This window comes from Rhyacophila brunnea, unplaced genomic scaffold (assembly GCF_057557595.1).
Source record: "Rhyacophila brunnea isolate RB1 unplaced genomic scaffold, BYU_Rbru_1.0 scaffold_9, whole genome shotgun sequence".
Taxonomy (NCBI): domain Eukaryota; kingdom Metazoa; phylum Arthropoda; class Insecta; order Trichoptera; family Rhyacophilidae; genus Rhyacophila; species Rhyacophila brunnea.
The window spans coordinates 14338047-14351248 of NW_028233361.1; the positions used below are offsets into that span (position 1 = coordinate 14338047).

Genomic DNA, 13202 nt, shown 5'->3' on the forward strand with positions numbered 1-13202 from the left:
CACTCACTATGCAGGTACAAGTTAGTCTGATCGCATACTAATTAGACATCTTGACGAGACAAGTTTTTTTCACGATACTAAAAAATAGATCGACATTATGTATGATTATATTATTGATTTAATTCTGTTGAGCTAAATCAAATACAGAATCGTACACTTCGATTCAACAGGTTAATTAAAAACATTTTACTGCAAAATCTTATTTATCTATATATTTATAACAGTCAACCTATTATGTTGTTTGTTTGATTTTATGTTCCTACTTTACTTCAACTGACATATTATAAATAATACAAAATTCATTTCTTCAAATGACATTTCCTGACAATTCCAATTTTAAATTTTCACGACAGATAAAGTTTGCCTATTTTGGATTCGATTTTTACAACGTTTTTATTAGGTCGTATTCTTATTTGTCCGGTAAAAATCTTGCAATCGATGTTTAACTAAGTTCCCGACTAGCTAGACATTTGAATCTTTTAGAATATATGTATACACACGATGCGAATGCATTTTTTTAAAATACTTTTAGCCATTTTTAAGTAGAATTAAATTCATTTTCTGTCATTCATTTTTTGTGCGACAAAGATAGTATTATAACTTGTAGGATGTAAGAATGTATTATAGATATACTTGTATTATTCAAATTAATTTTTGGTGCCTTTTGATAAAAAATCTTGAAATGATGAAACCTTATTAGACTTATATTATGTTGCCAAAATGCATATTTCTCTTTTGCCTACTGTAATATCATTGTCAATCTCGTATGGTAACCCAATGTGACATTATCGAAACGGACGGAATTTATTAGCAACGTAAAGGGAAGGTTAACAAGTAAATTTAGATCCGAAGATTGGTTTATAGCCCGAAACAGCTGTGAACGTAAATGGATCTTCTTTTTCTTTTGACCATGTCCAATCCTAATACGATCATTTGGGCAGTTAAAGTAAAATAATTAACAAAAACAACTTTGTGCCAAAACAATTAAAATCCGGATCTATAATATATTATATTTGTATAATATAGTTATAAGATTATATTATAGACATGGTATCTCTACCTTTTGCTCTACCCTATGCAATATACTGTAAAACGATCTTTTTTTGCAAAAGGCGGAAATTATCAATCAGGATCCGTAATATGTTAAGGTTACTGATTTCTGACAGAATGCAATTTGGATCATTAATTAAATTTACCATATTATGTATATGGTTATGCACCCAAGCTATAGTTATTAGCAGTTATAAAATGTTATGGAACTATGGCACGTAAGTTCGCTTTGCTTATGGATTCACGCTATAGAATATTAAATAGATTGGTTAATTATTGGAAATACGGTTATCGCGGTTGGATAATAAAATCATACGGTAATAACTTTAAGCAATCTCCGTGATGATACATTTAATCTCAATTAATAAAGATATATTTTCAATAAGCTGAAGTACCCGGCTTAGTTTGGATGTATTGAATTTAACAAGCGCGCGCTTTTTTTTTTGAGATATCGTCCAATAAATTAATGTAATGACACCCACGGTGGCCGCGCGGCTTAAGCGTTGAACTATAACGCCGTGGGTCCTAGGTTTGAATCCTGGGTTTGGCAAGTACACATATTGTTTTTCAATTTGTGTGTTTTTCAATAGGTTGAGCAAATGGCTGACATCCATTTCTCGTAAAAAACAAAATCTGTTAATACAAACCTCTACTTTTTGGAGGCCCATATGATCCTATTAGGATCGGACATGGTCGGATAACTGATAATAAGGAATGATTCAGTGACACTGTTAGATAAATTGTATGCTATACCTGGAGGAATTATAGTTATCCTCTAAACTGATATGCGTGCCTTGCCATTGATTGCGGCACTAATGGAACTATTATAATCATAGCCCCAACATCCTGAAGCGGGCCCTCAGGGTAAGATATTTGGTGGACCCCCCTACCTATCTCATCTCTAAGGGTAAAGGCAGTGTGACGCGCTGCAGTAGCGTTTTCCAAATGGTGGAGGTACGCGATACAATTAAGGTGTATTTTTAGCGATTTTTTATATTTGAATTATGGAGTTGTCGATTATCGGTGCACAGTTCAAAATTGCACTGTACTACCAAATATTTTTGATTATTAACATCATTGAAGTAAAATAGCTCTGCAGGCGACTGTTGTTTTTACTATTACAGCAAATATGTGATTCTGGAGCCCGGGCCCCCAGACTAGACCCCTGTCAGCCCCCCCCCCCCATTGTGGGGGCCATGATTATAATGTATACTTGTTTATGATATATATCTTTCTATGATTATTATTTTTTTTACCCTGTTTGTGAATATCCTAAGTGAATAAACAAACCTTTGCAATCGATCACAGTTCGACTGAAAATCAACAGGTTTGATTACGTATCTTTAAATTTAAAATTTAATTTGAAAGAAAGTTGACTAACATGAAAAAGTATTTTACCACAAATATATAAATTAAAATATTATCCATTACATTACCAACGTACTGATAGTCAAATACCTTTTAATCTTTGATAACTTCATCAATATTTTAGTATACTCACAATTCATTATTATGCTCCAATTACATGACAAGACTCGTAGACTCAACGACCTGCGCTGATCATCATCTGCAATAAATTGTCAACCTCAAATAGTAATTAAACATAACGATTGAGATACCAATTTGATCATCTTGATGCATTTTTTGATTGGTTTATATTATCATACGTTACTGTTGGTTAACTTGGTGGCTACACTAAACAGTTTTCCTTTTACTTGAAATGACACTAAAAACTATTGGGTATTACGTTTGGACAAATAACAAATTGCTATAATTAATAAAGTCAAAAGACTTTAATTATAAATGTAAATGTAAAACTGGCACAATTGACAGGATGCATTTTACGTAGACGTACTCGGAAGCTCGAACCATCAAAAAAATCTGTCACTGCAATAAGGCATCCCAATAAAAAGGGTATATATGCAAGAACAAAAATGATCAGGAGAAAAGAAATACAACAATTTAAATATTTTATGTGTATATTTTGAAAGATTAGCATTTTCTTATTTTAAACACAATATTTTAAGATAACACGTAATTTAGCAAATTTAATAATAAAAACATAAAAAATTAAAGTATCAATTGTACATCGCAAGTAGACCCCCATTAGCCAACATTTTCGAACGAAATTTGATAAGTGTGGCGACATTATGAAAATTAAATTCCCTACTATGTGTACACTGTTCTATAGGCCCTTTAAATATGATAACGTCACTTTTGATACCGAGGTATTATATAGACCCTTTTTATAGGGATGCCTTCTTGTAGTCGAGCTGTGTTAAAAATAAAATGTTCCATTTTTGAAATTCAACAAAAGATTTTAAATGACATGTTTCAATCGGTGTGTCTGTTCATTGTTTTAGAAGTAGTGTTTCAATAAGTATAAATTTTACTTGATAATTAAACTGAAAGATTAGATGATAAATTCAAACCTTTAACAACACTACAGTTTCATATAATAACAAAGCACGATGTATTTAATAGAATATGCAAGCCTAAGGCTTGTCGTGCTCATTGAGCAATAAATTCCGTAAGTCCTAACCGTAAAACAAATTTCCATTTTGTTGGTAACTGTTTTGGTTATCCATAAAACAGATTGGATTTACTTCCTTTGCTGATATTAATTTATTATTGGATTCAATAAAAATCAAAGCAATTTTGAATTCAAGTTCCGTGTCGTTGAATTGGCAATCAATGGTGCGAAAAATCGCTCGGTTAAGGTAGGTATACAACTATTTTTTTCTTATAATAATGGGAAAATTGTCTGGCAGGAAAATAATGTCCATTATCTCGACAAAAATAAGAGTATCTGAGATTATTTTTTATATAACATAGTCTGTAAGGTATAAACAATGTCTCAAGTTATGTCAAGTCGCAAGTCGACACAATATAATGTACGAATTAATATATGTCATAAGTACCTACAAAATATAATTATCGTATGGCGACGACGTATTTGTGATTGGTGAAAAAAGATTATGCAATGTAAAGGACAAAAAATATTAATTTGCGATATATTTGATGGATAAGTAAGTCTCAACAATCTGTCGACTTTGTAAGAGAGATGCATATACTCGTATATATGTGATTATTATTTCCTAATAATATATTTTTTCATCTTAAAAATCTAAATTTCATGATTATTATTTATATATATGTTTGATACTAATAATACAATAGACGATTTTATACCTCTTGAATGTAGTATTTATTGATTATCGTATTATTAGTGATAGGGGTTTATTTACAAGTACTTCAACTATTCATAATTTGTTGGTTATATTTTTATTGTAATCCTAGACTTATTAGGTAGGTGATAAAGTTTTTGCCTACTTTTTTGTATTAATTTGTTATATAAGTTAGAATTAATTATATTCATTGTAAGTGTGTATTTACCTTTTGGCGAGTGCACATAGTGTCTGAAGATGCCTAAAGGTGAAACCCGGGTCGCAAAAAATGACTCAAATGGAATAGTACAAAACTTAAATCCATTAGTACCTATTATTTATAATTATTATATTTAATTGAAAAAAGCTATATTTTGGTACGGCATATTCCGTGGTTAAGGTGTCTTTTAAAATTAGTCTTTTATCAATATGTACATTACACTTTTAATTTTATGATAAGTAAACTTTCTATCGGAGTTTACAATTGACTTGCGATATTGGATCCTGTATTTACCATGATATGCATGCCTTTATCTTGGCTTAACATATTATTATCTCAAGATCCATTCATTACTTTTCAATAAATGCTTAAATTTCCTTTACATAATGCAGAGAAACGTAGAAGACAGCAGAGGCGAAAACAATGGTAAAGAGGTAATGGAGAAAAATGTGCAAGAATAAATATACCGACGTTACAGTTTTGAAAATAACTCTAATATTGAATATACCAGTGGCAAATAACACATATTAGACGAAATCGATAGTGATAAACTAAAATCATCAAAACACACTTAGAAAGAAGTCAATGTACTCTAATATACATTCAAAAATTATAACAATGTAACCTACGTTAAATAATATCAGTTAAATTTATGCTTGTCTCCCAGTCTGCAGTCTTCAGTCACTCATAAAACAGTGGTACCAATATCAGTATATTCGATGAAAAATCATATTTTCTTACCAATATCGGTAGCACTAAACTAAACCAAACAAGCAATTACAAGTCAACACGTCAAAAGTTGATGGGCAAGCTGATTTTTAATTTAAAATTTGCGGCATAAGTTGAGAAATACTCCTGCCTGTATACAGGCTGCGAGAATATTCCCGTAAAGATATTACGGAAAAGGCTTATAATGAAGTAGGAAAGACAATGGGTTTGACAGTTTGAGGTTATGAAATTATTGCAAGTGGGTTTCAGTGTGCAAAGCATCAGTCATTAGCCAGTTTATGAGTTCCATCAGCAACCAGTTTGTCGGATTTTAGTTTCTCCATGAGCGAAGGGCCTTATACACATAAAATGCATAGATCAAGTTTCAATTTTATTATATTTTACAAATAAACATAACATTTGTGTCTATAAAGTTCTCCCAAATAGGTAGTTAAATTAATTATTTTTACGAGTCAAAGTAAACGTTAATATTTTTTTCATTCGGTATGTAGTATGTAGAGACAGGGATTCTTGGAGACGCCGCGTGGTGTCTATATGCTCCGACCAAGGGGCGGACATGGAAGAAGAAAGAAAATAAAATGCAGTAATAACCATTGGAATATAATATTTAAGAATTAAATCAAAATACAATTTTACAACAATAAAAGGAATAATTACGAAATATTATTTAATCATAGTTTATGCTTGTTCTTACAAAATTATAATATATTATTTTTAATACGGCCAAAAAAATACACGCAAAGCTGTTATTAAATAAAGAATCACTATCCCTTTTTAATCCCATATTTATTATATTCGCTTTACAAACAGAATCATAAGTTATTAATTGATTCTATTAAATTTTAAATATAATCAATTACATATTGCTTGTTACAGCCCTGCATCATATATATTCAAATTTCCATTATAAACGGAACTTAGGTAATAAAAATACTGTGGTGTAGATTACAGTAAAAGACATAAAAGTTTATAAAATACATTGAAAAGTTAGCACGGCTTGAAGGGTGATGCATTGGAGTGTGAAATTGTACATCATCGAATCAGTTAGTTACCTACGATGGCCACACGTTGGTTGCAGCAACTTCGCGGGTACAAAAGTGGAAAATTTATTTGCGGTGTGCACCGGTAATTGAAATGGATATCTACACGTTAAAAATTAATGCGATTTCAAAAATAGTAAAGAGTCTGTAGGTATTTATGGATTTCATTCATACGCTGAGTTACCTTTGGATGAATTTTAATATTAGAATAGTTTAAAATAAATATTGTAACTAAACTGAGGGTTACGGATTCAAATTCCACATATGACAAACACATCTTTAATGTGTTTTGATCGAACGAATGTTTTCATTAACCCAATGCAATAACGTCGTGTAAATTTTACAGTGTAGGTGGCCACGCGGCTTAAGGGTCTAGGACGATTTGGCACCGCGAACTGGCTTCCGCCGATTGGCCTCCGGTAATTGGCCGCCGGTACAATCGGACGCCGGCCCAATTGGACGCCGACCCAATTCGACGCCGACACAATTGACCTCCGGGAGGATTGGATGCCGCACAGTTGAATTAAATGCGCAAAGGAATAGACGTACGTTACGATTTGTTGGAGTAAATAAGCAAGTCAGTTTAATATGCTTCTATCTTCTCAGTAGTTGTACCTTATACATTTCGCGCTTGACACATTTTTAATATAGATTGAGAATAATTATTATGCCTTATGATGTTTATTAAAAGAAAATAATTCTTCCCTCGCTAAAACTTAAATATGTGCATAATCAATTAATTTATTGTCTATACATGGGTACTTATTTATATTTACAACAAATATTAAAAATAATGTTAGATGTTAGAATGAAAATTACATTATATTTCAGCGTTTTATCGACTTAATAATATTATAATAAAACTTAAACATGTAAGTATATTATTATGCATAAATGCGTATTTTAAGATAGTATGAAATTACAAACAAAATATTAAGTAAGTTATCTGCTAAGTATAAATGTGTCAGTAGTTTGATTGATAAATTACTTAGGTACTGGGTGCTGGACGAAATCCCGAAGGCCAAAATCCCGAATTCTGAAATCCCGAATGGCCGAAATCCCGAAAAATAAAAAAATACAAACATCAATAATTGCGCAATTTTTGCAAGAGAGACAAAAACCCATTTTTTGTAAATAATTAGTAAATTCGTCCACAAATCTCTTGATGTAAATTTGACACAAATGATTCAAATTTTGACATAGCAAACAAGATTAACAAGGTCAATTTTAATAATACAGTCTGACAGTCTTAAATCAACCTAATAGTGGAGAGTAATTTGATAAAGCGCCGTCTTTGAAACCATGGGTGCAGGTTCTAATAACTCACCTGAAAAAAAATATACCGCTTTTTAAATGTGTTTAGTCTGTAAAAAAAATCTTGTAAAAAGTCTGTAACACAATCACTGCCGACCTTTTAATTACCACATTTAAATAAAATTAAATAAATAAAAAAAAATGCGTTTTATTAAATAAAAACAACAATTTAAATAACACGTTAATTATATCTAATGGCCAAGTACTCCAAACGCGCCAGTCGCGGTGTTAGCACTAAATGAGTTAATATAACCTACTCCCCAATAATAGTTGTTTTCTTTTAAGTTTTCTTTAAAAAATCTGTCCTGATTAATATAATATGGAAATCAATTTTCCCAAAAAAACGTATTTCTTACACATATATTTTTTTCATTGGTTTTCCGGTTTGTAAGAAAGACTAACTAAGAAGTTTAGGAACAGATTTTTTACTAGATAATGGATGTTGATCAGGTATTCAACCTGGAAATATATTTTTGTCTCTTATAATGAAGCATAACATAATAATAATAATTGATTGTGAATTGTCAGTAAAATGAATATCCAGAACACTCACAAACGAAGTACAAAGAGTCATACTTATATAAACTTACGTACCTATTTGAATTTACATACTTGAAAGCCACGCATGCTCTGAATCGATTAATTATTATTGCGACAAGACTTCATAAAGGTAATCCTGACTCGAAAGCTCACTGCTAAACTTATCAAACGAGCTTATTGACAATGAACTTTGTCAGCGCAGATTAATTTGCATTATTGCGCAAGTTCTCGTTACTGCCAGACATACATAGCGTAAAGCGATCTTAAGGTCTCCAGTTGTAATGCAATAGTTCACTTTTATTTATATCCTAATAAATAAAAAATATTAAACTTAAGTATACAATTTCAATGACATCGGGTTGATAATTTATAGTAATAAAAGTATATTTATAAAAATAAAGTTAGATAATGAGATATATTTCAGAGTATCAGGATTCTATAAAAATGTATTTACTATTTTTATTTTATCTAAGTATTTATTATATATTTTTTTTCTAGTCTTTGAAAATCGTAGAATGTATCGTACTTATTTTAATTGCAATGATTAACATTATTGTTTGTCTTAAAACTGAACCATATTTTATTAATATTCTTTTTATTTGTTTCAGGAACAAACAGTGGAAGTGGAACCTCGCAAGAGCTTAACACATTAGCAAAACTGTTGAAAAGCTCTGGAAAAGTAAGTAAATGCCACAATACATGAAATATTTTATTTACACCATAATATTCACTAATATTGTATATAGTGTACCGCTGTTAGTAAGTATAAATAGTATCAGTACTCTAAAATTCTAATAATTTAAAACGCTCGTAAACACAACATACTGTTCTTCCCTTATCATACACATTAAAGCTTATGACATCCAATAAAAATGTATTCTTGGTATTATAAAAATTTTCAATTTCAAAAAAAGTTCGCCATGGTTTCAAGGTTCATTCAGTACCTCTTTTTGGTTGAGTTTTAGATATCAGTAAAAATTGCACTCCTTTTTTACTGCTAAAACTTGCAAACAATACGTTGACGAGTTACAGTTGGTACCGGTTAATATTTTTTCTAATAAGTATGATTCTGAACTATTTTAAATTATATATGTTCCCAGTCATTATAGTAATAATATGGGAAATATTATTTTGACATGTGCTATATTATTATATCCGTAGTTAATTTATAAAATAATATAATATACCTAAGTAGCTCTTTTCTGAGTTTTCTATATGAGAACCTTGAAATCAAACAATTATATACGATAATATAGTTGAAAAATAATATCGACATCCGAGAGACTACATTGAATTTCCTCAGGATGTACGCAATGTTGTACAAATATTAGAAACTTTTAGTTTAATAATTATACGATATGTATTTATTATGTATATTATTTTCTTATCGGTGATTCAAATCTATTGGTTTCATATCGTGTATTTTAAATAGAGTTTTTATCATACTTTTATGATGATATCTACTAAAAATAATTTACTGGGATGATGTGTCGATCATTTTCTGGTTAATGAAATGAATAAAGTAAGAGGAAAGTTACTTATAAAACATCATCATATTATACCTATAGCACTTATTACCTGTGGTTAGTTTTGCCATCTTCCAAAAGTGTTTTCCATCTTGGACGATCCGGGTCAATGCTTTTTAGGTGCATTGTCCGAGGATTCTTAAATCCCCAGTGACAACTGTCCAATTATCCAGGCTGTTTTTAATCCTTAATCGGCTTTCACATCTAACCTCGTTTCGTCTGCAACGTGTCGAATACGTCAATATGACATCATCGTTATTCCCAAAACACACGTTGCCAAATGGAGCTCCGCAGATTGGTCAAATGCGACCTTTTAGTTTGAAAAAAAAACATCTAGTGCTGCTATCAACAAATCGCATGCTTCTCGGGCCACGCCAGAATTCATATGAAAACCTATAAATTGGTCATTCCTATATAGACTCACCAATCGCCGCATCCAAATATCTATACGTCTCGAGAGGTTACGTGCGACTGTCGCTACGTAGATGTGTGCGGTCTTAATATGTAACACCTGATCGACGTACCTAGACGGTTTGATTTATGGCTGTGCGGCAGACGAGGCGAGTTTAAATGTGAGAGCCAGCTTAATGGACGCGTATATAGCTTGCCTTTATGGTAAATCTATCAGCATTCTATGCACGTATATCCAGGGCAAACTCTATAATATTTTCATATGCCACAACGTAATCTTTTGACGCCTATTTAGAATGTACAGTTCTTCATTGTACTTCGACCTCTAAATGCCAATGCATTTAACAGTACTAAAAATTCTTCTCAATACTCTTCCCTCAAGGTTAATTATCTATTTCTCCAACTTACTTATCTTGCTTGCTGAGATCCCAGAATTTTGGTCTATACGTTAATACTGGACGCAGTAGAATGTCTTTTAGAGAACCTTGATCTTCATACGTTTTTGCAGACCAACATAGTATCGGTTGGTAATGTTGATTCCGCGATTTAATTTATCGCTTGTGTTATTTGTGTATGTGATAATGGCCTCAAGATAAATAAATAACCCCCATAGAGTATGACGTATAAAATATATTGATTGATAAAACAAAATATGAATGTTTAATTTTTGTTGATCAACGTAATAGTACCAATTTCTGCTCGTATGTAATATAATAATATAGAGACCCTTAATTAGAGTCTGACTATTATCAGATTATTAACTAATAGTTGTAGCTGAGAACGATGTTTATTTTTAAATATATACAAACGTAATAAACTTACAATATTCAAGCATGTTTAAACTAGGCAAGTGATTCGTCAAATCGTTTCCATTGACAGGCCGAATATGAATGATCAGGTCTGATACATGCGGTTTGTCTTCTTGGAATTTGGCTAGCTTACTCTCGGCAAATAAAATATTTGTTACAATATCACAGCTAATTTCAACATAAAATAAAGTTTTTTTTTAATATGTAGTTTATTTCGGCTGACGACGTATATTTTAAGCCGCCTTAACATGCTGGGTTTAGCTTGTTTTTGGAGACCACTGTATAGTACATACTAGAAAATGAGGTACTTACAGTTAAAATTAATGATTATGGCTAGGGTCTTTTATCAAACTTCGATATCATACTGTTTTTAATAAGAAATCATTTCTAAGCAAAAATTTTGAATAGATAATAATGAGAACAAGATTCATTCAACCATTTTTTTTTGTAAATTGACGTTCAATTGTTTGTTCCGAAATTTATTTGCAACAAGAGAAAACAATGTATTTACTTGGTTGCAATAGATTTGAACTTGGATAATATTGTTTAACAAAAAATAATGATTTAGTCATTAAATTTTACCATTCGCAACAATCATATCATTTTTTTGGTGAAATTTTTATGTTATTAGAGTGAAAGTAAATTGAAGATTTTTGAATGAATCGTGCTACAATAATTAATTCAATAATCTGTAATTTTCGTTATAAGTAGCTTTGGCCTTCGTATTGTATTCTAATATTAGCTGTACTACAATAACAACATGCATAGCAAATAAAAATAAGAACGGACATTTATTGTTACTAGCTGAGCCAGCTGGCTCTCGCCAGTCTGTCTCGCTAGGTCTTGCAGACAGCTTAGCGTCCTAATGTATGGTATTGAATTTTAATAAAATTGTGAGGTATGCAGAGACGGCGTCGTTTGACATTTCGCTGATTTTTCACTTTTACAATTTGCAAGTCGTTACTTTCGATATAAATTTGGCGTCATATGCAGAGTCTATTCTGGATTCACCATCCCAGGCTGCTAGACCTAGCAGAATAGCAGGTAATTTGATTGCGATTCAATAATATAACGTTTATATTAATCTCACGCGTATCCCCTTGAGGTAATAGATGAAGATTAGCCATATAACTATTAAATTATTTTGTTTAATTGTCTAAAAAAATCCTTGCAGCTATAGAATAATATTTAAAAAAACAAATTTTGAATTAACATTTTATATAATGTTTCCCGGTGCGGGACGTTCATATCGAAACAAATGTTGATAAAAGAAGGAACTCGTAGATCTGAGAGTAAGTAATTGGGTTAGAAAGGACTTCGTCTATATATGTATTGATCCAAACTGATTATGATAATGGCATTATAAATATTTAGGTAGATATATGTATGTATATGTTACGCCTACGTGTGAAATTGCGTATTACCTACATGAAATCGGCTAAATTTTGCCTATTTCATAAAAATGCAAACCCATTGCCTTATTCATGAAATAGGCAAAACATCTGTCGAGTGCGTGAATTTGGCAGTAATTTTTCTGCCTAGTTCATGCATAGGGAAAATTAGATATTGGCGCTCCGCTCCGGTGGTGTTTTTTCCAAGTAAATCAAATTTGTCAAATGCTCATGCATTGGTCAATATAGATAGTGGCGCTCCGGTGGAGTTTTTTGCAAATAATCACACTAACCAGATGTCAAATGTTATTGATTATATAAAAATATGCCTATTAATAACTACAATGACGTTCATTTCCAATTACTATGCCCAAAAAAATCTAGAACTATAATATGATAACGGGAGAATTTTATTAAAAGGTATTTTCGCGATTTGATTTGAGCTTTGGTATCAGGCAATAGTCGATTGTTTGTTTGTGATAGTATGATTAAATTTGATAGTTTGTTGACAGGTGTTAGGTAACCTTAAAATGGATATTCAGTTGAATTCAGAATTACAAAACCTAACCGAACCTAATAATAATATTATAATATTATGTCCAATTATAACTAATAAAACCATCCGTATTAAATTTACTTTTTCTACTGTCATGTTGACAGTTTAAGAATTATATACCCTGCCGAATTCACGTACTTGGCAGATAATTTGTCTAATTCATGAATAAGGCAACGGGCTTGCATTTTTCATGAATTTGACAAAATTTTGCCGATTTCATGTAATACGCAATTTCACAAATTCGGTTCAGTTCAATTCATAGAACAAAAAATAGTGGACTCAGCTTAGAGAGGCCTTCATCGAGCAGTGTATTGATCCGGTGTAATTATGATAACGACGAAATGAATATATTATTATTATTTAAAAATGTTTGATAAATGCAGCAATGTATGTAAGAGGACTGGAATTAGTTCTGAGACGGCTATATCGAGTAGTGGATCGATCCTGGT

General features: G+C 31.3%; 1 protein-coding gene across 1 annotated transcript in view; it reads left to right on the forward strand.

Moving 5' to 3' along the window:
* Window positions 1-13202, forward strand: part of pip (heparan sulfate 2-O-sulfotransferase pipe) — a 220648-nt gene that overhangs the window by 149571 nt on the left and 57875 nt on the right. The window contains exon 3 of the mRNA XM_085959907.1: window positions 8669-8739. Coding sequence (XP_085816033.1) covers window positions 8669-8739 — 71 coding nt within the window. The remainder of the gene's footprint in view (window positions 1-8668; window positions 8740-13202) is intronic.